This window comes from Poecilia reticulata, linkage group LG23 (assembly GCF_000633615.1).
Source record: "Poecilia reticulata strain Guanapo linkage group LG23, Guppy_female_1.0+MT, whole genome shotgun sequence".
Classification (NCBI taxonomy): Eukaryota; Metazoa; Chordata; class Actinopteri; order Cyprinodontiformes; family Poeciliidae; genus Poecilia; species Poecilia reticulata.
In genome coordinates, this window is record NC_024353.1 from 7,876,465 (window position 1) to 7,902,268 (window position 25,804).

A 25,804-nucleotide genomic window follows, 5' to 3' on the forward strand; every position below is an offset into this window, starting at 1 on the left:
TGTTTTCCACGCATGTTTTGTGTTACAAGCAGCATGAATGAGGATCAGTCGCAGGCTTCTCATTATGTCTGCGTTTTCTCCACCTACAGTACATTGTGCGTTCTGCCAGAGACGGCTGTGTAAACACGGACCTGAGGACAGCTCCAAAAGCAAACATGAAAATGTTGAAGTGAGGCCAATAAACACGCCACCCAATGACAAAACACGGCTTTTAATTGTTTGCAACTATGGAGAAGCATCTTTTTACATACATCAATGCGTCAAGCCAAAAACTATTTAAACATCCATATTTTTTAAGTAGAGATTGCAAATTATTTACATAGATGTAAATGTGTTTTGAATATATTCAGATTCATTTTAAATGTTGAGGCCAATATTAAATATGGAAGCTTTGAATATTGTAAAGTTTTGATAGAGCACCACAAATTACCATTAACCCCCCAAAAAACTGGATTTTAATCATAAATGCTAGAATTAACACATTAAAATCATATTTCACTATAAATCTGAATAATAATCAGTGGCAGTTAGGGCAGATGCCCAGGGTGACATTAGAAAAAAGGGGCGCACAAGCACTAGATTGAAAAACATATATACAACTTACTCAGTGTTTCAGCTGTTTTGTTGGCAGTTTGTTCCAGATTTGTGGTGCATAGAAGCTGAATACTGCATATCCATGTTTGGTTCTGGTTCTAGGGATGCAGACCAAAACCAGGAGACCTGAGGGGTCTGGAAGGTTGCTGTGACAACAGCAGATCTTTAATGTATTGTGATGCTAAGCCATTCAATGATTTATAAACTAACAACAGGATTTTAAAGTCTATTCCTCTGGCCACAGGGAGCCAGAGGAAGGACTGTAGAACTGGAGTGATGTGCTCTAACTTCCTGGTTTTAGTCAGAACGTCAGCAGCAACATACTGATTTTTTAGGCTGATCTGTGAAAACACTGTTGCAGTAATCAATACAATTAAAGATAAAGGCAAGGATGAGTTTTTCTAGATCTTCCTTCAATCCTGGAAATGTTCTTTATGTGATAGAAGGCCAACTTGGTAACTGTCTTTATGTGGTTCTGAATGTTCAGGTCAGAGTCCATCACCCAGATTTCAGGCCTGATCGCTGGTTTATAGTTGTAATAACTGAAGCTGTGTACTGACTTCAGATCGTTCCTCTTTAGGTCCGAAGGACAATACAATAAAATAATTTTTTTAAAAAGGGTCTTCAAGTATTCAAAGTTATATTTTCACGTTATTCATTGATCAGTTTCAAACCAATTAATAAGCAAACTAAATATTTAGCAACACTGTGACTATATCTCCATTGTTTTGTTCCCATGACAGGCTAAATCTAAATTACTTTTGACTTTACAAATGTCAGCCAGCAGTAATGAACCTACAGTTTGTCGCTAAAGCTAGCATGTTGTTCCCTGCAGACGGACTGCCAATGAGTCATCAGCCACAGTCGAACGCTCACCTGGAGCCGCCCTATGCAGGCGCAGCTACCCCGGAAAGTCTGAGTGACAGGTGAAAGTGAGCGCAGCTGAAGGAAGGAAACACCTTTTGTGTTTGGTCGCAGAGCAGGACGGAGGCGATGACCCCAGCCCACGGCTCACACCCGCCACCTGATGAGCTCATCGGCCCGGGGCAAAGAAGCGGCACGTCCTCCAACGACCACAAACACGCAGCAGCATCTCCTTCAGTGACATGCTCACCAAAACAACCTCAATCTGATCTAGATCTCGACAACATTTGTAAGAAAAAAGAATAAGCTGAAAGCCACCTGCAGGCAACACTATCCCTCTGTACCGTGCAGCTGTCAAGCTAAATAAAGCCTTTAAAGTGCAAAAATCAATAGCTTTTCTCTCCTTTTTTCTGTTTCGCTATCGATTTTAATTTTGAAAGCACTTCAGGATGTCGATAACCAGAGGGAGCTGAGTTGGTTAGGGGTTTGTGAGCCATTAACTGGACCGTGAAAGTCGTAACTGTCCCCCGATTTTGTCACTTATATAACAAAGGGAACAAAACAGGACTTTTTTCCCATAGCGGACACTGGTACTTCTGACATAATCTATAAAAACAATTACAAAGCAATTGGTGTAACTCTGCCAGAAAGGTAAGAGAAGGTCTGAAGTACATTAATAAATATTATTGAGGGATTTTTTTGATGCTGCGTTTTGAGAAAAGTAGATCACAAATCACTTCAGCCACCCTACTTAACGTGGATGGACCAAAAGTTTAATCTTTTGGAACAGGTGATTTTTCACCATAAAAGCCCAGCAAATCTCTAGATTTCAATTAATCCACACTATTAACTCAAATGCAGCCTTAAAGCTGATTTGTTATGCTTCCTTGAACAGGTTAGGTTAGGTCTGAAGGCTGTACAAAACATATTCATTACATTTTTTGTCATGAGATTTTAGTCTGGTCAGTTCTGCCTATTTTGAGCCGTTTTAGGGCTCTGTCACTTTAAATCCAAATAAGCTGCTGTTGGCCACTCCCCCTAAGACAACGTTTACATTCAAATGTGCAAACAGCTGCAAACAGATGCGCAATTACACAACCGTATATCTTTGAAAAGCATTAGTACAGCCCCCTACACAACCATCAAGAATGTAGCGAATGGTTTCTGAATGGTAAGTCAACAACAAAACACTTGTCTTCTCCAGAAATGGTAAAACCAGCTGGCCAAATGTGCTGGAGTTCCATTTGGGTTGCTAGGCGACGGACAGAGTTCCGTTGGGGTTGCTAGGTAACAGGCTGGGATTCACTGGGGTTACTAGGTGAAAAACAAAAAAACATTAACTTATTGTCAAAAAAACATCTTGGTGGGTTTTTTAAGCACTTGGATTGTTTTTAGAATCTGTAGAAACACAAATAGAAGTATAAAAATGTGAATTTTGAAATTAAATAAACTTTCTTGAAAATATAGTGGTCAGGATTTAAATATTGAACCTGAAAAATAGACTTTAAGGAAAGTGTAAGAATGGATCCAACTCTTAGACGATGGTTCATCTGTAAATACTCTTTTCACTACTTTTCCAACTCTGTTCCCCATTTGTTCTAGCAGTCATACAATTTAACATCCAGTCTTCCGCTCCCTGGAAAACAAGTTAATCCTGGGAGAGTTTCTGTCAGGCCCACGTGTGGCCCGGGACACGTCCGGAGAGGAGAAGAAGAAGAAGGGCTGACTTTCCTGGGAGTAGGAATTCAATTATTCAGCTGGGAGAGCGTGTCTGTTGTGAGCGGCAGGCGCACGGCTGCCCGTTCCCAGCATGCAACAAGGGGGTTAAGAGCCACAGAAAGGCCTCCATTATCCCGAGTGAGAACGTCCCATGTGGCTGGCTGCACGGCTCTCATTCACTCCGCCTCACAACGGCGCTGCCCAAAGTCCCAAACTTTCACTTTGTGCCCCCTTTTTTTCTTCCGCTCAGAAAGGCGCCTTCACAATGCTGAAGTGGATTCTTCGGCACCCCCCGTGGACAGCGCACATGTGGACAACATTCACAGGATGTCCATCATCTTGTCCATTAATCAACGACATCTCATGAAAGCACAATTAGGAGCCTCACAAGTGCATAAGCGATTATCATCTCTAAGCACCCCTGCTACTCCTTCTGCACAGCAACGCTCTGTGTGCAGAGTTGGTTTCAAACAAATCCACTTTTTTTTTTTTAAATTAAAAAAAATAGCTGGAGTTGCATAATTGTGACAAAATAATAAGTGATCTGGAGGCCAGAGATTCACATCTGGCCAATCATTATTACAGGAACAGAACCGCAGTGTGCTGGTCATTTCAGAATCACTTCTGCTGATAAACGAGTAATTGTGTCCATCATCAGTAGAATGACTCACAGGGGAGCGCTCCGTCCACTGTACAAGCTGACCTTACTGGGGTCATGTGACATCACCGCTCTGATTACTGACCAGTAGGTTCCACATACTGAGGCTCATTGTGAGCGCAACACTGACGGCAAGTGGTATTCTCCATAGAAAATCAAAATTATTTGAATTATATGCAGCTTGGAAAGCTGAAATATTGAGGTGTAATGCTAATGGTTGCCGTTTCGTTATCCTTGGAGCTGATTGGGGAAGACTATGGATGTCTCCACTGTGCGTGCTGTGAATTTCCCATTTGAGGACAAAAAAGTATATTCATTCATTAAGATATAATTGATGTTTGAGCTACTAAAATGGTTCAAACACCAAATATACTGTAATAATTTTGCCTAATCCTAATCAATACCACTTTGTAAGATGATAAAAAAACTTACAGAAATGTCCGTCTTAGGTGAATCGTTCCATATTAGCGGATAAATATATATATGTGTATATCTTACAAAAAGCCAATTATGTTAAAAGGTAAAGAAATATTACATAATTTGTATACTAAATACTGTATAAATATTGGTTTGCTTTGTCACTACTTATCTCAAACATAATCTATGCATATGGTTAATACTGTCATTTTCTTACAACTTCTTGAAACTTCATTTTAGTTACATTTAGTTACACATTAAAAACTGCATTTTAAGCCATTTTTCAACAGAAATAAGTTAATATCCAATTATATAATTAACAGAAATCTCACTCATTCCAACATAACTGTTCAACAAAAGAGAGTGGATTATTTAAGAGAGGAACAAGAAAGGGCAGCATTGGCATTTCTTAATGAGCAGCAACAACATTTGAGGAGGGAGTTTGCTGATTATCTAACTAACATCGCCCTCTTGTGGAGACTGTTGGTCCCTGCATTCAATTTGGTTTTTAATCTTATTTAGTAAAATTCTTAAAGAGAGGAAACAGAATTTTCTCTGATGGCAAAATATGATTTCTTCTAAGTTTCCAAGTTGGGTTCTGTTAAACGTTTCAAATAATTTTGATCAACAGATTTAAAAATTTCCTTCGATATTTGCTGTGTATCCAACATTTTTACTGGACTATGACTGCATATTGCACTTCTGCAGAAAACAATATTCAATTTTAAAAGCAGCATTCACACTTCAAACTGTTTGAGTGTGTGATACAAAGAGAAACCTCTTTTAAAAAAGTTTCCTATGAAAAACTGATTGTTCAAAAACCAGATGCATCCTGGGTACCAGCAAAAGTACAGCTTTGTTTGTTTTCTTTCTGCAGACCCTGAGATTGTGAGCAACTTGAGTCCTGAGGGGTTTTGTTTCTCTGCGCTAACTTTGACATGTCACATGTTTATCGATGTGGAGCAAAAGCAACAAAGAACAACAGAGAATATTAATAAAAAGCTCGACAAGCTGATGAATCCTGGAACCTCTCGAGATAATTGTGCAAAGAATCTTTCTTAAAATGAAGAATATTAAAATCATCTGACTTGAGTCAGAAGCTTATTCAGAACCGCTGTAATACTGACCACTACAGGAGATCTTTCCTACACACAACCATAAACATCCACATCATATCTTTGAAGAAATCTGGATGAGCTACAACATTTAATTTTCCTTCTTGACTCAATAAGCTGTTTCTAGAATTGAATAATATTGTAATTTTGATTAAATACTTTTAAAACTTTTTTTTTTTTTATAAATTGCTATATTTCTGAAATGGTACAACTGTAGTAAAATGGCTATTATAAATAATAATGTGACACAGAAATGGGTCAGATTAATTGATCATTGAGAAAAAGATCAACTTTTTCTTAAAACACGATCAAATTCAACTTCACTTTTATGTCAGGGGTATCACTACTGATTTTCTAGACAATTAAATGTTATGAGTTTAATCCTTTTTAGTTTACTTTATAGTAGAAATACAAAATATCACATTAATGACAGATTTTCAGATTTTCCAGTCAAAAATATGTACATTTACATACAGAAGGTTAGCATTATACCGCTTTCAGGTTGTAGAAAGCTTGAATCATGTTTTAAAAATAAAATTTTACAACAACTGTTTGGAGTTAAATAAAAATGGATTCTGCAGAAACTCATCAAACATCGTTATTGTTGTGCAGAAAGCAGCACTTAGCATGAACAAAATTAGCCGCTAGTGCTAACTAACCACAGTAACTCATTGTTTCAGAAAACCCTGGTTTCTCTGGGATGAGGCGTGCAAACGCAGCAGAAAATGTGTATTTCACAGACTCTCCGCGTCAACAAGATCGGGGTTTTTATTACGTGCTCATGAATCAAGACATTGTTCTCTGACAGGATGTGGTTTCTAAAACAGAAGATAAATGTTCAGACACTGCAGAGCTCGTCTTAGTTACTGTTTTTGTCTAAACAGAAAGAAAAACATACCAAAAATCCCTTTTTTATTATTTTTATTACAATGAACTTAAGTAGTCCTAGAGAGGACAAGAAATAATTTATTATTGACAAAATAAATTAATTATTTTCTTTTTCATATATTTTAACAATAACATTCTGTGCATGGAAGAATAAATTATAACATAAAGACCGTGCTGTTATCAAAATAATAAAAATGTACAAAATGTGTATTTGGGCATTTAAAATATATAAAATGCAGAAATGTTCTTTAAAATGAGAAAACCTGTGCAAATAAGGCACATGCAAGGATGTCAACACAATCTGTGTGTAAATAATCATTGAAAAACTTTTCACTTGGTGAATTGATTCACAGCTGCACAGTGGTGCAGCTGGTAGAACTGTTGCAGCAAGAAGGTTCTGGGTTCGATTCCCGGCGCTGGTCTGTCTGCATGGAGTTTGCATGTTCTCCCTGTGCATGCGTGGGTTTTCTCCGGGTACTCCGGTTTCCTCCCACAGTCCAAAAACATGACTGTCAGGTTAATTGGCCTCTCCGAATTGCCCCTAGGTATGAGTGTGTGTGTGCATGGTTGTGTGTCCTGTGTGTCTCTGTGTTGCCCTGCGACAGACTGGCGACCTGTCCAGGGTGACCCCGCCTCTCGCCCGGAATGTTAGCTGGAGAGGCACCAGCACCTCTCCCGACCCCACTGAGGGACAAGGGTGTAAAGAAAATGGATGGATGGATGGAATTGATTCACCAAAATAAATGAAATTTTTTATAATATTCTAATTTATTTAATGGGTCTCATATCATTTAATTACCTAATTATTGATCTGTTGCACTTTTGAACATTTTCTGCCAATATCTGTTTTTCCAGTTGGTTAATTAAACATTTTCTAAATAACCGAATTCATTAAAGTCGTTTATGTTTATGCCTTTTATGTTTGTCACAGTTAAATTTTTGTCTCAATACAGACACGACTAAAACACAGGGACCTAAAAACACAAACGTCACACTTTAATGTAAGATTATAATTTAGGTTGACATGCTCTGAAGCCATGAAAGGCAATGACCACAGTGACCTGATTACCAAAGCAACAATGTAAATTGTTGGCACAAATTGGCACAAATTTTAGGGGTTTTAAGGTATAGTTTGACAAAAAAATTAAATCTATTACTATGTTGTTAATTAAATGCAAGATTAAGAGATTAAAAGTTTATCTATAGTTGGACAGAAAGTGATTTTCAAAAGGAAACAAACTAACCGGTGCATCTCTAGTCTGATAGAGATGCACCGATCCACTTTTTTCACTTCTGAAAACGATGCAGATTTCTGAGGTTAAAAAAATTGGCCCCTAACGATCTCATACACAAAAACAGTCCTGTATTGAGTTAAATTTGTTTTCTTGGTTGTTTTTTTAAATACAGACATAAATGTACTGAATTACACATTTATTTGGTAACTCTGCACATATAAATACAAATAACTTCACAAACGTCTGTTCAGTCAGTGCAACTGAGGTATAGCAGCCAATGTAAAATAATAAAGAAACTGACAAAAATAAGTTGACTGAGACAACCTAGAAATTCAAAATAAATAAACAATGACGTCACTCAGAGCACAAAGCATAGAATTAGACTAAACAGATATCCCCCTATGGATTGGGCACATTGTCACTGGTGTAGAATTTTTGTTCAAAAAAACTGATACAGATATAAATATCGGATCGGTTCATCTCTGGTGCAGAGCAGAGGAGGACACTGGTTGATTTTTAGACCTTTGTTGAGGTAGATGAGATTCGGCTTCATCTGTAAGTATCAGACGATCACCAATCTCCCAAAATTAAGGAATTCTGCGCTGATAAATCGGTGTAAATCTACGAGTAAATACTGAATTTACACACGTGTTGGACCAGCTGCAGATATTTCTACCTGCTTTCAGGGCAGCCAGGCTGCAGGAGACCAAACTGTTTTTACATGCAGGCTTTCATGAGCGTCGCCTCGGGGGCCAGCGGCGGACAACAGGATCCAGATGTGACCATAACGGTTCTGTTTCACAACCGTCCTGTGACATACCGATACACAAACACGAGCGCGCACACAGGGGGTGTGGCGTCACGTGGCCCACGTAAAGTTAAAACCCGACGCACAGAAGAGGCTCAGAGACAGAGAAACCAGCATCAGATCATCAAAACCTGCAGAGACGATGGACGCTGCTTACAAGAGAGTGAACGGAGACTACAGCCCGGAGGAAGAGACAGGAGAGCCGGGCACCGGGGTAAAAATATGAATTATCACTTTTCTCTTACTCCAAACAAACTAATCCACCTATTTCATACATGCTTAAATGATTATTAAATGATTTTACAGCCAAATTTTGCTGCTTATCAATGAAAAATTCTGGTGAGAGCAAAAAACAACAGCTGGTTTTGCCTTTATGTGCCGTGAATAGACAGTAAAACAGCTGATGTGAGTGAAAAACAAAACCCTCTCTAATGCACAGATCCACTGTCAGGAACTTTCAGCAGGTGAAATTTTGCTCTATAAAAATGCAACTTTTTATCAAATTTTCTATTCAAATTGCAGGAGCTGCTTTAGCAAAAATCAGCTTTTAAAAATGCCAAAAAAAATTCCAGCTTTTTCTCAGTTCTGCTCTGCAGAAGGAAAAGTTCTGTGCATTTCCCGGGACCGGTTGGGTCATGGAAACGCAGGAATGCTTCCATGCACCCTTTAACTCCAGAGGTCAAAAGGTGCAAAGTCTGCTTCAGGGTCGTCTCCTGAATCTCATGGCTCAGAATGAGATCTCACGCTTGATCCGTCAGCAGAAAATAACAGAAACTGAGCTATGAGTTCCAGTAAATATAAATATTTGATTATTTTCTCCAGAAAAGAAGGAACTCGTATCTGGAGGAAGACACCAGCAGGAAGTCGGAGGTGATCACCTGCATCTTCTCCCTTAAGGAGGAGGTTGGAGCTCTGGCCAAGGCCCTGCGGCTCTTTGAGGTAAAAACTTAATATGAATCCTAATGTTTATCTGACTCAGGATACATGGACATTTGTTTTATTTGCTTAAAGGAGTAGTTCAAGAATTTACTTTTTGCTCCAGGGAGCAAAATATTTTTAAACGCCACCGGTTTTTTCGTTACGCAACCTTGATGACGCATCGTAGCTTCATTGAGTTAAAGATTAACATGAAACAAAACACGCGTGTAGAAACGGCATTTCAGCATCTAAAACTTAAATTGAAATGTTTTCCTTCATTTTAGCACAGTTTGGGTAAAAATAAGCACAGTTAAGGTGTTTTTATTGTTGGTTTTGTATCTCATTTTAAAAAATTTAAAGACCCAGTTTGATTTTGTTTGGATGTCAGTCGTGTGTAAACAGCAAGAAGCTCTTTGGTCCGCTGACGTTTCGCCTGCAGGTTATCTCTTTTTTATTAAAGCGAACACGGCAGGAAACGTTCCCGTCTCTGGGGCTCAGCCCGAAACTTCAGGAGTTAAAATAATATAAAACAAACGCTCACTGTCAGTGAGTTAGAAAACAAGCACTTACATTCTAATTTAACTGCTGTTATAAAGTCTAACAGCAGTTGAATTCTTAAAACAATAAGCCTACATTTCCCACAATGCAATTCTGTCTTATGCTTAAATTACATCTTTCAAACTTTACAGCTGAGAAAAGATTTCACTGAACTCGAGTTTTAAATATCTAGTCGTCAACTTGTTGTAGAAGTGAAAAAATATAAAAATAGTCAATGAAAACAGTCCCACAGCATGATGCTGCCACCACCATGCTCTACACAGTTCCATCTAGGCTTTAAATAATAAACTGCTACAGTATAATTCAAATTTAAACCACAACAACATATTTTAAGCGTTTACCAAAAATAAATATGGCTGACATCCAGTGCCAGGCAAAACAGCCCCAAAGCATGATGCTGCCACCACCATGCTCGACTGTAGCTTCAATGTTATTAAGTTTGAAAGCCCCACTTTGACTAAACAGCTCAATTTATGTCCAATTAAAACATTAAAAGTTTCCCTAAAAAACTGAACGAAGCTCCAAAGTCAAAGTCATCTATGTTTAAAATCCAAGTGCATGGTGGGAAATTAATCAGCTTCAATTAACTCCACCAATTCTGGGTCAGAGATGCCAGAAACTTGTTAACAGAAACAAAAAGTGTGGATGACATTCAACCAAATGTTAGTATATACATTTAAAATGAGACATTTCCGTTCTCTGTGTAAATCTCTGAAATTAAATCTAGCAGTGGTTTTAGGATTGCCAAAATTAAAAAGAGATTAATTTGCTTTATTATCTTTAAAATCTTTTTTTTTTGTATTTAGTAATTTCCCAATTTCAGAAGAATCTGTTCAAATAATCATCCACAAGTATCTGAATGTTCAACTCTTCTCAAGGAGTTCATTTCTGACAGGCTAGCAACAAGTTTGCAAAGACAGCCATAATAATTAAGGATATGGAATAAATACACAAATTGCTTTCCATAAGCTGCCACTCTTTCATTTGCTGCTGCACTACTCTAGAGATTGTAGCGCAGCTTCAAAGAGTCACTAGACCATTAGGGGATTAGAGCCACTGAAAGAAAAAAGTTTTTTCTCAATTCTGACTTTTGATCTAAGAAATGTAAAGCTTTTTGTATTATTTAGAGTCAAAATTCTGAGATTAAAGTCCGGTTTTCTTCTTCTAGATGAGAGATATTTAATCGTTTTAAACAATAATTGTTATCTTAAACTCACAGGATGCAACAGGATACAGATTAATCTCCTGGTTAATGTAATCAATCAGTTGTTTTGCTTTCCACCTTGTTTTCGCTCTAGAGATGTTTTTATGACAATATGACTAATTCTGGGATACAATAAATATTTGCAGTGAAAACGATCGATTGATTCTCGAGTACGTGACAGTATGACTGCCTGAGTAAACAATGATTGGCAGAAAAGCAGCGTAACCTTAAAGTCCATGTTTTTCTCTTTGTGAAAGCAAAAACATTAATGATTAAATTGTAATAAATAATGTTTTGGATTGAGAGGAACTTGTGAGGTTTTTATGAGTGAACATTTTGGCTCTAATCAATGCCAAGTTTGAGTAAAAATGTTCCCGTCAACAAGCAGCTGTAAGGTTTTTGGTGAACCTATGAGCTGCTGCTATGCTGTTCCTCCCCCTGCTCCACGCTCAGTCCAAACCGTGAAGACAGAACCGACTCCCTGCTGCTCAGATACCAACTGATTCCACCCCAACGTTAACGCCAACAAGAGGAAACAAGGTTTCACGTGTCTGATCTTCATTCAAAACCTGAAAAAATTAAAACTTCCCGACTCCTAACCCGCCAGGAACTCAAGCTGCGTGGTTCACTTGTGACGCAGAGTCATGCCAGAGGCAGACCTTGACCTTGACCTTTCAGGTTGATGCAACACTATTGTTGCTGTCAGCAGGATTCAGGAAGGAGCGACGGCTTGTAATGAGAAATCAGACAAAGTGACAACAGCATCCTGATGATTTTCACTCAGAAATATCAGATTGAGCTCGGTTTTTATTTTTTATACAAAGGTAGAAAAGGTAAGCAGCGGGATATTCAAACAGAATGAAGTGGGATAAAATGAGATTTTATTTTTAATTTCATCAATTCTCAGATTAAAACGAACATTTCACATGTTGACATAAACACAAGTTTTGAATAAAAATGAGTAGTTTTCTTGTATTGTCTACCTAATCTCTCAAAAGTTAATTTTGACTTATATTTTTCCTGTTTTGTAAGAACTTCTCAAAAATAAGATAATCCTTGAAAAAAACAGAAATTAATTAAATTTAAGCAACTAAGATGTACAAATACATCTTAAACACAAAACAGGCAATGTGTATACATAAAAAAATAAATAACAAAAAATACTTTATTAATCCCTAAGGGAAATTAAAAAAATGAATATATATTATAATAAACACATGATATATATTTAAATATATATTATACATTTAATAGAATATATAATACCTATATGATATGTATCATATAGGTATTATATGATATATATCATATAATACTTTTATTATATAAGCATATTGAGTAAGTAAGAGTGCTGTATCATTACAAAGCAATATAAATTAAATATATATTTCTTTGTAATGATACAGTACTCCACTTACTCAATATGCTTCATTATACCTGGACTGAATATGATATTTTATTGTTTTATAAAGTAAAAACTGATCTCCTCTCTTTTGTTTCTTTAGAAGTCCTGATTTTGTTAATTTTTAAAAAAAAATCTCTGCTCATCTCAAATTATGAATGTGATCTCTTAACAAATCATTTTTGTAAATGTTAATATAAGAGTCTTATAAATCTTGAAATGTAATTAATTTTAAGCTGAAATACAACTGACTAGTTAGATAATTCGAACTGCTCTTTGCTGCAAAGTAAAAATGAATAATCATCTCAATTTTGATCTATTTTTTAAAGAATGCTACAGAAACAAAAATGCAAGGCCCCACACTTAAAAGTGAAATAGGAACCAGATGGGGGTAAATTAGTTGCCCGCTCCCACTCACGCCTCTTCTTTTAAGCCTATAGTAGAAAGAGAACAACATACTCCCTCTTCCTCCCCCCAAATGTTGCGTAAACAAAAAGCACACACAAACAAAGACTTGGCACACGTGCTAGGTGTCTTCCATGTTGAATAAAACACTTAGGAAAGCCAACAAGAAACGTCTGGAAAACTTGTGGTTTTGGAGTTTTGCTGCAGAAAGCAGAAATGCCTCCATGAAGTGGGTTTGTGAATGCACTCTTTACGCAAGTCTAGTTCGGCTGAGTTAGTTTGCAGACAAAGTTCAAGGCTGGGAACAGCAGGTCATGGAGGCCTCCATGCTGATAAGCCCACGACTACAGTTATCACACAACGCCCTCTAGTGGTGAAAGAAAGGAGGTGCGCTGAAACAGATGCTTACTTACCTTTTCATTTGTGTAGGATAATGGCATCAATCTGACACACATCGAGTCCCGTCCTTCGCGGATGAACAAAGAAGAGTACGAGTTCTTCATCAGTGTGGAGCCCAGCTGCTCTCAGGCCCTGGATGAGGTTATCGACTGCCTGCGCACGCAGATCAGCGGCCATGTGCACGAGCTGTCACGCAACAAGCAAAAGGACACAGGTTAGTATGAGAACACAACATTAACTAACTCATAATTAAGTGCTTGTGTGGAGAGGTAAAAATGTATAAGCAACTGAGAGTCTAAGAAATGATGCTTCAATTTCTCTCAGAAAAAATAGGAAGTTAAATACCTGCAAAACTAAAAATTTAAAATCCAACTTATATTTAATTCTAAATTCTATAGGCAAAACAGCCTTATTCCCAACAAAATAAGGCTAAGGATGACCAGCTAATTACTTATTAGTTTTCATCTGATACTGATGCTAAAACAAGACTTATTTGAAACTATTTACTCAACATCTACAAAACTTAAGTCAAATACTATTTTATTATTTTTCTGAATTTATTTAGCTGTGTTTATTGATTCATTACATTACAAACTTGTCCTAAACAGTGTCATTACTCATCAATTTGAGAAACCTTTTCATTTTAATTGATTTTAATTGTTCAACATCTTTAGTGTTTAAATAAACAAAGTGCAGTGAAACAAATGCAACAACAATGCAATAGTAGGACTGAGAAAATCTAACTTGCAGCTTTTGGTGAAAAGTTAAAAAGAAAACTTACTTAAAATGTATTTACCTTATTAATAACTGTATAAAGCCTGATAATAAAGATTAGATTTGCTTTGTAACAATAAATATATTTAACAAAAAACTTTAATAGACCTTTGGGGAAAGGTGTTAATGTTAAGATGTGACATTTTGCTGAACATGTTCAGCAATTTGAAAATTTCATATGAAAGATAAATACACAAGAAAACCAGAAAAACAAGAAAATGTTGTTCCACCCCTAATATTCAAGAAGCGTAGCGCTCTCACCCTAAACTCCAGTCCTCCAGGGCCAGGTGAACACGGCGCCGTGAAACTTTTAGGTGTCTCTGCTTCAGCACACCTGGCTCCAAGATTAGCTAATTAGCTCAGCTCTGTAACGCGGCTTCACTGCATGCTAGTGGGGCAGCTAGCTTAGCTTAGCAACAGAAAACTTTTTCTAAACAAAGTCAGATACCGGAACAGTATTCAACATAACACAACTTCTTTAATTAATTAAATTATATTATTGACTTTAGTTTAGCTCGAAAGCTGCTAAAACAACATTGAAATTAATTCAACATAATAGTTGTTACGTATGCTAACAGCTAACAGTTAGCTAGCAGTTAGAACACGATGAATGAAGTGAAAAATGCGAATGTTGCTGCTTTGCTATGCATTCAAACAATGCTAGGCTTTAAAAAAATATTTAGTTAACGTTATGAAGCATATTTTGGCCAGGTGTTAAGAAACGTTTTAACTTATTCTTGGGAAATGCTCCAGAAAAACACTTTGTGGCTACTTTTTTGTTTTAATTATTATTATTATTATTTATTTTTTTTTTTTTTCAAAGAAAGTAAACACTAATCCTTTGTTTCTTTTGGTCTAAATCACATGTGTCAAACCCGAGGCCTGTGAGCTTAAATATTATGTTATCAATCAAATCAATGCAGTTTTTATCTGTTTACTGCCAGATTTTATCAATCAGTCTCTCCAGTTTCTTCAGAATTACAGTGGCAATTCACACAAAATCAACAAAGCTCTGTGCTTTTTTGCGCTAATACATAATTGGGAGTTTATTGCAGATTTTTCTCAAAAATTGTTGATGTCAGATTGCAGTCCATGATCTATACAGCGAGTAATAAATAGTTGCATTTACAGTCATAAATAAGCACAAATATTGCAAATGTTTCCAAATTAGTACCAGAAACACAAAATCGTGGAGGGACTGAAAAGATGTTCAGTAATATTATTCAATTTTAAGAATCGATTGATATAAAAGTTTGTGAACAGGTTTCATCAATACATTCAGGCACAAACAAAAATAGATAAATAAAATGTTGAGTCTTATCCTGACCATGAATGTTTGGGTGAAATTTAAATACTGCCATCTTCAGATCCATGGTTGAAATAAATTTTATGAAGCTGCCATTATTACCACTGAAGTGTCTCATTTATTAACCAAAGACAGACATGGTAGTAGACAGTGAGTGTCGCCAGTAAGACTCATGTCCCCTCTCCTCCACCCAGACTTCTTTATTAGTTGTTTCCAGAAACACATTAGTTTAGCTACTGAGGACCAACAGGCCTGGCGCAGACAGAGGAGCTCTGTGTTTCTCACAGGGAGACAGAACATGCCAAGGTCATGGCAGGCTGAGACAGACAGGCCCACCAAGAATCCATGTAGACACCAAGGTCAACTGGTCAGGGTCAAGTTGGACGCAGGGAATTTACAGCCTGTTTTGGAGACAGGCTGTTTACAGGCGAGCCTGATCTGGGGTCTGTTGTCCTTATGGGGCCCGAGGCTGGACCACACTGCTTAAATGTAGATTTATCACTGGACCATTGTGTTTTCTGTGCGCCGTAAATCTGAATGAACGAGCAAAAGTCATGTACTTAAATACTGCATTATAGACCAACCACAAGAAATAATAATCAATTTATAACACTGTAGAGGTAGAAAATAGGAGCTTTTGACAGCTTTGCATATTTTATTAATTTAAAAAAATAAATAATATGGAATTATTCTTACTTAATATTTATTCCAAGTAGCTATAAATCCCTTTCTGTGAAAAAATAGGACACCATATGAAATCTTTAGTCCTTTAATAACAATTATAACAATACTAAAAATGTCAAATAATATTAAATAATAAAAAAATGCTTTAAAACAAAAATTTGGTGCTTAATAAATTAGGAAAATCTCACATTTATTCCCAATCTGGCTGCCCAGTGTAGGACTGAAACGATTAATCGGATAAATTGTGATTAATTGATTATTAGAGTAAGCATCAATTAATTTAGTAATTGATTAATCATTAACTGGTGTATATAAACTTAGAAAAAAGTAATTATTGAGCGCTGTAATTAAACTAAACAAAATACAATTACATTTTGCATTGAAGATAAAAACATGTTTGTAAATATTTTTTTAGACAAAATTCTCCAACGGTTTAGTTTTAGCTTCACACAACTGAATTCACTAATGGAATGTTATGTTATTTAATTTAAAAAGGGATTAAATTATTGTATTTATTCTGTAATATTGTATATAAAAAACTCAAATAGCTAAATGTAAAATCTGTAAATTTGTCCATTTTTTATGCAATTAATCATTGAAATAATCAGTTACTGGAATAATAATCGGTTGCTGCTCTTGTCCAATGAAGATCAACCCAAAAGTAAATATCTGATGCAAAATAAAGTGTTCAAACCCCATAAAATGTCAATAAAAACATGTAATAAATGTCTTTATCCTTCAGTGCCATGGTTCCCGAAGGACATCCAGGACTTGGACCGCTTTGCCAACCAGATCCTCAGCTACGGTTCGGAGCTGGATGCTGATCACCCGGTGAGTTCTGACTCATCCATCATCTTCTGTTTCTCCACATCCTGCATCTTCCCTGCATGTTTTCATAAAGACACGCACGTCCACGCCCACGCGGCTCATAAAAAGCCAGGCCGCGAGGATGACAGGGCGCACTCCAGCGTCCATTGTAATGGAAAGCACACAGACTCACAAATTGATGTCATTGCTTTAATTGAGCCCCTGTAATTATAGATAATTGCTCCCTTTTGCCAGTGTCATTAAAGCAAAATGGATTTGCTGTGAACTGAAAGACACTCCTCAAAGGTTTCATTTGAATATGTAGATGGAGGCTCTTGTTGGAGACGGTGTGCATAATGCTGTCAAAGGCCACAGAGGGTTTAGCGGAGGATTTCCACTCTTTGATTTATCACTTCTAACATGGATTTCCCTTTATGCGTCCAGGGCTTCAAAGATCCGGTGTACAGAGCCCGCAGGAAGGAGTTCGCTGACATCGCCTACAACTACAGACAGTAACTACTCTCTTTAAAAAGTAGATTTTTGGTTGTTAGGGTGTGAAATGTTAGCATATGCTGCAAAACCACAAATCCTATCAAGTAATTTTGGGCTAGTTCAAGTGTAAATGTCTTAAAGGTAATTCACAAGTAAGTTTTCAGCAAGATGCAGGAGCTTTATTTAACTCAATAATTCCTTAAAATTGATAAAACCCTCACTGACAGACTTTTTCACTTAAAACATTTTCTGCATGTTGAAACCAGTACTTTTTCATCAATATTAAGGATTTACTCACTTAAAACAAGTTCTAAAATCTCTTATTTCAAGTATACCAAGATATTTTCACTAGCAACTAGACCAAAATTACTTTTGTGTTTTTAGAGTATAGTTTACGTTTGTTTGGTTTTTTTGCCTTGAAACTTTGAATAATTTATTCTCTTTCTTTTTAATCTAGGGTCAATTGAATATTAAGAACAAGATTATTACACCATCATGCAAAAGTATTCCCTTAAATCCCTTATATCCCTTAAGATTTTCTACAGTTTACATCACGTTTCAACCACAAACTTTTGTAGATTTTATTGTGAATTTATGTGGGAGAATCTTCAGCCACAAAAAAAAACAGGCATACTGAGTAGCTACATACTACTCAGTATGTAGCTGAGTAGTATGTAGCTACATACTACTCAGTATGTAGCTACATACTACTCAGCAGTGTTGTAGTACTCGAAATCGGTCTTGGTCTCGAGACCATTCTTTGATGGTCTCGGTCTCGTCTCGGACTCGACCGCATTTGGTCTCGGTCTTGTCTCAGTCTCGGGTGCTGAGGACTCAGCATTTTATTTCAAGACCAGTCGAGACCGCAACTGTGAAAATATCACTAAGCGTACAGCATACTGTCCAGTTTATTTGTTAACATCTTTGTTTTCAGTGGATGCAAAACACACCGATTAAAATCCAAGCAATTACGTGTTTCTGTTACTCCCCCCTCCCCACCTTTCACTCGCACGCGGCTCTGAGACATGCGCAGTGGTTTCCTCTGAGCGGCAGAAGATGTCTGTCTAATCGTCAGTAATAGAATAAAGCTGCATAAATCATAAGAAATCCGATGGCTACAGCTAACTCAGCAGCGCTTCGCTTTCACAGACGGTGGGGACAACGTCTAACGTTTTTCGTCACTTAGAAAAGAAGCTCAAAAAAAGGTTGACGTGATGTTAGCAAAGCTAGCTGTATAGAGACACCTAAGCATTTGCGCTGAAAAAAAGTCACTCACTGCGCTGAATTATTGTGCGGAGGTGTTGACTGGCTTGTCGCATATATGGGACAACACTGTGACCAAAAGTCTGCAATATAGTGATGTGACATTCAGGAACAGTCCGATTTTTCTGAATGGCTCTTTACTTAGAAGATAAGACTTGCGTGTCACTGAGAGCCGTTCTATCAGATTACCGTACGCTGTCAGAATAGCATACATGCAGTGAGTACCGAAGTCCGACAGTCAGAGGAGTTGTCAGTTCAACATACGCAACAAGTTATGACAAAAATAAGTCATTAAATTGTTTTCAATGATAACTATATAGATATACGTTGTCGTGGTTTCAAARTGTATTTAAAGCAGTGGTTCCCAAACTTTTTCTCCTGGGCCCCCCAGTGGTTTCCAAACTATTTCTATGGCTTACAAATAGCTGTCTGGTTGAACGACGTGTGTGGGGGTGGGGGGTGGATTCTTAGAGACTCCCTGTTCTACTCAGCCCCGGCTCCAGATGAACATGGGGGGGAATCAACTTTTTTGGGGGCAAAATGAATCGGAGCTGTACATAGACAACAACACCAGTAGCCTACAGGCTACTTGTTAAGTTTAAGGTGCTGTATTGATATTAGCTAGTCATCTTTTAGCTAGCATTACCTGCATCCAACAGCTTTACTTATCTCAGAACTGTGAAAAGTTCTTTGCGTTTTGCTGCCATGATTCTAACACACCTGCGTAGCTCCGCACAGCCGCAGCAGGTCTCCTTCACTGCCGCACAGGTCTAAACCCAGCGTGAGCGTTGTAGCGTGAGCGTTGTAGCGTGAGCGTTGTAGCGTGAGCGTTGTAGCGTGAGCGTTGCGTTTAAAGGTGGCTCGGAAAAAAAGGTTACGACATGTTAACAACGGATTAAACAGTTTTACCTGCTGATAAAAGTCACAGAGGACACAGATATGGGAACTGCGGAAGCTCCTACTGTATCAAACTGACAGAGGAATAACAGAGAGTTGGCCATTCTAAGGTAAAAACCCAGCGCATACAGCATTCCTGTTTTTTTTTTTTTTTTCATCCAGACGGCTTCCCTCGCCCCCCCCCTGCAATGGCATGGCGCCCCATCTAGTAGTAGTCAACTACAACACACACCGTGTAAAACTCATTAACCTACTTAACCGCTAAGTCAGGATGCCATACAACTGTTAATAACAAAGTGCATGATGATCTACATCATGATTCTATGTTGCTGATTAAATAAAATCATATGGTAATGACGTGTCTGACAGATATAGCCGTGAGTTTGTGCTAAGCGCATACGCTGACAGCGTATGCTGACCTGACAGAATACCGTTCTTTGTTCTTGTAATACTCTGTGTACACTGCAATAGCTATCATTATTTTATTTAATTATGTACATTGATTTTTTTAAATTAACAAATAAATAAAACACAAGAACGAAAGAGCATGCAGATTGCTCTTTGATTGTTTTCATTCAAAGTGGCAGCTGTAATGTCTGCCATGGTGTCAGACTGCCTGGCTTCATATAGCGGGAGAGAGGGAGAGAAGAGTCATGGTGAGCGCCTTGTGGTTGGTTACTTCTTGCTTGTTGCTCCTTGGTCAGTGTTCATAGTTGGGCGTTATTTACCGTCAGGGCATTGCCTCAATTGCTATATTTAATGGTGCAGACAGTGGTGGTTTCTGACATGAGCAATATGGGCGCCCAGGGCTTTATGTTTTTAGGAATAGCACGAGACCGCCGCGGAGTGTAGCACAGAGATAGAAGCAATTATTGGTTAGATTTATTAAGTATTTAATATCTAGGTGTTTTTATGGGAAAATGAATCTTTCAGATCAATTTGAGAAGCAATTTTGATCATATTTCTCATTTTGTCGCGTCAGTTAGCGCGGGCCGCTGGTCTTGGTCTTGACTCGGTCTCGACTTCCCTCGGTCTTGGTCTTGTCGCTGTCTCGATACGCTCTGGTCTTGGTCTTGTTTTGGTCTCGGGTTAGGTGGTCTTGACCACAACATTGCTACTCAGCTGAGTACTACATACCGAGTAGTACTCAGCTACATACTACTCGGTATGTAGCCGAGTAGATTTTTACTCAGCTACATACTGCAGCTGCGTAAAAATGAAATTCATGCATTATTTTTGTTCCACTTCATCATTATTCCCTGTTTTTGTTGGTCTACAACATAAAATTGCAATAAAATACATTACTGTATGCGTTTGTTGGGTTTTTCAAGACACTAAGTCAGGTTACTTTGCCAAGTATTCAGCAAATAACTCAGATCTCATTTGATGAATTAATCCTTTAAACAAACTGCTTTCTTTACGTATCTGACATGTTTACCTTCATCTGTCCCAGCGGCCAGGTCATCCCCAGGGTGGAGTACACGGAGGAGGAGAAGGTCACATGGGAGGTTGTGTTCAGGGAGCTCAAGGCTCTGTACCCGACTCACGCCTGCCGCGAACACAACCGGATTTTCCCTCTGCTGGAGGAATACTGCGGCTACAAGCCGGACAACATCCCGCAGCTGGAGGACGTCTCCCGCTTCCTGCAGTGTGAGTTTCATCGAATGGAGCCAGACTCGACCTTTCTGACTTTTGGCCTAAAAAACAACAGGATTTAGATGAACTTCACCTGGTTCAACATTAGAAATATCACTAATGAGAGAATGAGATATGGGTAATGCGTCAGCAAAACATCAAGTATCATTAAACGTTTTCTTTAAAGTTTAGTCTTAAAGGGAATCATTCAGATTTAAGCTATTAGTATTATTTTAGTCTCAGACGTAGAATATGATGAATCAGATATTTGATTACAAAGATAGTTTGATTTTAGCTATTTTTATAGTTGGTGACTAATAAATTCAGATTAGGGCTGGGTAATAATCACGATGGATAACATAAATAGATAATCTGATAGAATATCCACTGAACTCTGGTCCAGAACCACATGGCATTCTGGGAAATGTAGGGAGATAAAACGTTTCGCGGCTCCACCTCTCACAGCAGTATCAACTTTACTCACTCACTCTTTGGTTACCTAGCTTTTAAAATGTCATAAATGTTTTAAGAATAAGTATTTAAACTTTTATAAACTGGATCAAGTGTTTAATTTCTTGTTATTTTTTTTATTATTATAGCAATAAAAGGGAATTTATTACAGAAATGATTGTTTTTAGAAACATAATTAGTAAAAATGTCTTTGTGACCCACTGAGTCATGAATTTCTAACATAACACACAACATGAAGCGCCTTATTTTGGAGATGGCTTGACCTAATGAAATGCCCCACTTCCTGTGTTTCGTCGTGTTGTGTTTCATGTCTGCTGCCCTCCCACAGCCTGTACTGGTTTTCGGCTCCGCCCAGTAGCCGGTCTGCTCTCATCTCGGGACTTTCTGGCCGGACTTGCCTTCCGAGTTTTCCATTCCACGCAGTACATCCGTCACGGCTCCGAGCCCACATACACCCCCGAGCCGTACGCATTCACACGTTTGTCGTTATATTAAATATGAATTTTACATTAATGATGTAAAACGAGGTAATTTTCTTTAACAGGGATGTTTGCCATGAACTCCTGGGACACGTTCCTCTGTTTGCTGACCCTCGTTTTGCCCAGTTTTCTCAGGTAATTATCCTCCTAAAGCAAAAGTCTTACATAATCTGCAACAAATTAATGTTTTAATTAAGTTTTTCTGCAGGAAAGTTAAGGATAACTTACGTTGTCTTATCTATTTTTATTACAGGAAATCGGTCTTGCTTCTCTTGGTGCCCCTGATGAATACATTGAGAAACTCGCTACTGTGAGTATATTATTTAGAAAAAATAACTATACAATAATAATACTGTTCAAGAAAGAGTCAAATTGTTAAAATTTTAGAATTGAGAGACCAACTCAAAAGCAAATAAATTGCTTCTCCACTCGAAATGGTTCCTAAAACTTTTCCCTAAAAAATTAAATAGAACCGACTACTTTATTTAAGTTTTACAAAAGTAAACTTTTTACACTAGCTTAGTTATTATATAAGGGAATGAATCACCAAATATATGTTTACAGCCTAGCTCTTAGCAACACCTAAAAAATAAATAAAACAGCAAAGTTTTATGTTTTTCTCTCCTTCTTTTGTTTTAAAACCAAAAAATAGAAATAAAACAATGGTTCTTTAAAGAGTAAATGATTCTAAAGTAGGGGTGCCCAAAGTGTGGCGCGTGGGCCATTTGTAGCCCTTGGACTGATTTTGTGCGGCCACCAACTGTAAATCAAGAATGATGCAAATAAATCCCATCTATCCATATGTTTAACATAAACTATTCATTTTTTTGTAACCAAACTTTTATAAGTAGAACCCAAATCAACTTTTATCTAATCAATTAAACTTTGTTAAACATAACAAGAGTTTTGAAAGAAATGACTAAAGTTCTGTTCTTTTAACCAAGAATAAATTTGTTCAGTCGAGCTCAAAAGAATGTGAAAACTAGTTTGATCTACGGTGAACAACATCCCTTTCCTACAAATATTTGCATGATTTTAGTTTTTACTTGTATTTTCTCGGCCCACAAGAACTTTTGGCCGACGGCACTAAAAGTTTTAGAGGAAGTAAAATTTAAGAAGAAGCGTAGAGATCAGATTTTACGTATTTTGTGTTTCCAGGTTTACTGGTTCACCGTCGAGTATGGCCTCTGCAAGCAAGGCTCCGACATCAAGGTGTACGGAGCCGGTCTGCTGTCGTCATTCGGAGAGCTGAAGGTAACAGGAAGCATTCAAACAAGATTACACAGTGTTTCTCAAAGTGGGGGTCGAGGGCAGCAAGGAGGCCACAAGGGGGAGACGATGGCGGCCCCCGAAAACTGAGCCACAATTAATGCAATTGTTTTTGTCATAAAAACTTTCTTTTTTTTTTTTTTACAACAGAGCATCGGGTCAATTCTAAGAAAAGATAAATAACTTATAAGAAAAAAAGTTTTTTTTAAAAATTACAAGAATTAAATCATATTACATGTTTATGAGAATAAATTTGAATATGAGAATAAACTCGTAGCATAAGAATAAACTCACAATATTACGAGAAATAAAACATAAGAAAAAAAATCCTAAAATTACAAGGAAAAAAAAATATTTTACAAGAATAAAGTCGACATAAAACGAGTTATAATAATGAAAGAAAAGTTGTAATATTTTGACTTTATTCTCATACTATTTCATTCTCATGTTATTTCTGGTGCAACTTTATTCTAATAATACTTTTATTTTCTTAGCATTGTAGTTGTTTAGGTAATGATGACATAACTGAAATGCCATTTGCCGTACTCATCTTTCTGATTGGCTGCCAGTCAAACTCATCAAGCTAAATGGAGGCTAAACATTGGTGCAAAAACTGAAATCAAACTAAAATCAGAAGCTATGCGGTTAGCATCCACGCTAAACGGATGTTTCTTGTAGCGTTGTCTGTGGGTTAGCAAAGGGGCTAATGCTTATTTGGAGGCTTTAGTATGGAAAGTTTGTTCTGAAACATTCAGTTTGTTTCTCAGAGTGGGTCAGTGGTCCACTCAGGGTCAGTTCAATGTGTCAGTGGGGGAGCCCCCTGCTGGGCGGCTGTGCTTCAGTTCACTGGGTGAGCGAAGTGGAAAATCCAGGTCAGCTTCTTACATCATCAGCCAACAGCAGGAAGTGCACTCTGTCAAATCATGGTGCACTTCCTGCTTACTGTTGCTATGGAAACAATTGAGGAATGCTGTAAACATGTTGTTTTCGTTTTCAGTACTGCCTAACGGATAAGCCCCAGCTGAAACCCTTCGACCCAGAGAAGACCAGCCAGCAGAAATACCCGATTACCGAGTACCAGCCCGTTTACTTCGTTGCTGAGAGCTTTGAGGACGCCAAGGAGAAAGTGAGGTATGCGCTCCGATTTTAGGCTGTTCTCACCGTAAAAACACAAAATGTCACCAGGTATTTATCTACTTTCTAGTGCAAATACCGCAGAACACTAGAAATAAAACAAAACTAATCAACGAGCAAGAAATAGGATCTTATTTTAAGAAAATAATTATTTAATTTTCTTACATCTGCCACTGGAACTGGTACCTTTTATTAATATTTAAAAGTTATTTATTTAAAACAAGATTCTAAATCAAGGGCTCAGGGGCCATTTGTGTCCCTTGCAATGATTATTTGCGTCCAGTGTCTATAAATTATGAAAACCACAGCTTTATTTCAGCAGACTGTTGATGGTGAAATGCTTAAAATTAATAAAAGGATGTAGACAAATTAATGGAAAATGGAAAACTTGAGCAACAACACAAATTATTAATCTTATAATAACTACAAAAAAAAAATTTATTTTAATTTGAGTACAAAACCTTTACTCAACAGTAGAATTGGAGCAAATCAATTTATAAAACTATGATATAAAAAATAGAAAACGAGGAGCCTAGAATACCAATGAAATGATTTATAATATATTTCTGCACAAAAATCTAAATATTGTTTATTTAGTTTGTTGTTTCAATACAATCATTTTTCCGTTTTTCCTAAAAAATATCAGACTTTTATTTTGAACTTCACAGTTGCTAAAAGTTTGGACACCCTGTCCTATAAGTTAGTTTTAATATTTGCACAAGAAACAGAACTAAAAATACTTGGTAAGAATTTGAATATTAGATATTTCACCTTGTTGATGTGAAAGTCCAATACGAACTGGTGAATTAAAAGATAACGCATTTTTCTAAAAATAAAACGCTGCATTTGAACGCATCATCCCCTGAGTGGCTTTCCTTCTAATAACCTGCTCATGTTAGTGATTTGCATAAAACCCAGTGAAACATGTTGAAGTTTGACGTGACGGTTTGAAGGAGTGGATGTTGAGTCTGAGCTGCTTGTGAAAACAGGAAGTTCACCACCACCATCCCCAGGCCGTTCTCGGTGCGCTACAACCCCTACACCCAGAGCATCGAGGTCCTCAACAACACCCAGCAGCTCACCAACCTGGCCGACTGCGTCCACAGTAAGGCGCCGCTTCGCATTGCTCCAGCAGCGTCTGCTCTCAGGCTGCAGCAGGAATCAATAGACGGAATCTGTAATCAATCGCCTGAACAAACTACCGGTGGGGATTTCTGAGACTGGATGACTTTGGGGAATAACGTTTAAACAAATCCAGATTTTATTAGCATCAACTTTCCTGATTCAACCTCAACTAAGAATATAAAATATATATAATAGACTACATGAATGGATGGATGGATGGATGGATGGATAGAAGGAAGGAAGGAAGGAAGGAAGGAAGGAAGGAAGGAAGGAAGGAAGGAAGG

At 37.5% G+C, this 25,804-nt stretch overlaps 2 protein-coding genes across 6 annotated transcripts in view; one reads left to right on the forward strand and one right to left on the reverse strand.

Moving 5' to 3' along the window:
• The window catches only part of LOC103459394 (uncharacterized), an 81,647-nt gene extending 68,361 nt beyond the window's left edge, over nt 1–13,286 (reverse strand). For 3 of the 5 annotated variants that reach the window (XM_008400908.2, XM_008400907.2, XM_008400910.2), the window contains exon 1: nt 13,199–13,282. In XM_008400908.2, the coding sequence (XP_008399130.1) occupies nt 13,199–13,206 (8 nt within the window). In that variant the 5' untranslated portion in view covers nt 13,207–13,282. Of the gene's footprint in view, nt 1–13,198 lie in introns of all 5 variants that reach the window. The other 2 variants (XM_008400909.1, XM_017302922.1) reach the window with 2 other exon arrangements.
• Nucleotides 8,388–25,804, forward strand: part of pah (phenylalanine hydroxylase) — an 18,876-nt gene continuing 1,459 nt past the window's right edge. Inside the window, exons 1-12 of the mRNA XM_008400911.2 lie at nt 8,388–8,512; nt 9,121–9,237; nt 13,215–13,398; nt 16,691–16,779; nt 17,200–17,267; nt 20,861–21,057; nt 21,842–21,977; nt 22,058–22,127; nt 22,246–22,302; nt 23,151–23,246; nt 24,259–24,392; nt 25,385–25,500. Coding sequence (XP_008399133.1) covers nt 8,441–8,512; nt 9,121–9,237; nt 13,215–13,398; nt 16,691–16,779; nt 17,200–17,267; nt 20,861–21,057; nt 21,842–21,977; nt 22,058–22,127; nt 22,246–22,302; nt 23,151–23,246; nt 24,259–24,392; nt 25,385–25,500 — 1,336 coding nt within the window. The 5' untranslated portion in view covers nt 8,388–8,440. The remainder of the gene's footprint in view (nt 8,513–9,120; nt 9,238–13,214; nt 13,399–16,690; nt 16,780–17,199; nt 17,268–20,860; nt 21,058–21,841; nt 21,978–22,057; nt 22,128–22,245; nt 22,303–23,150; nt 23,247–24,258; nt 24,393–25,384; nt 25,501–25,804) is intronic.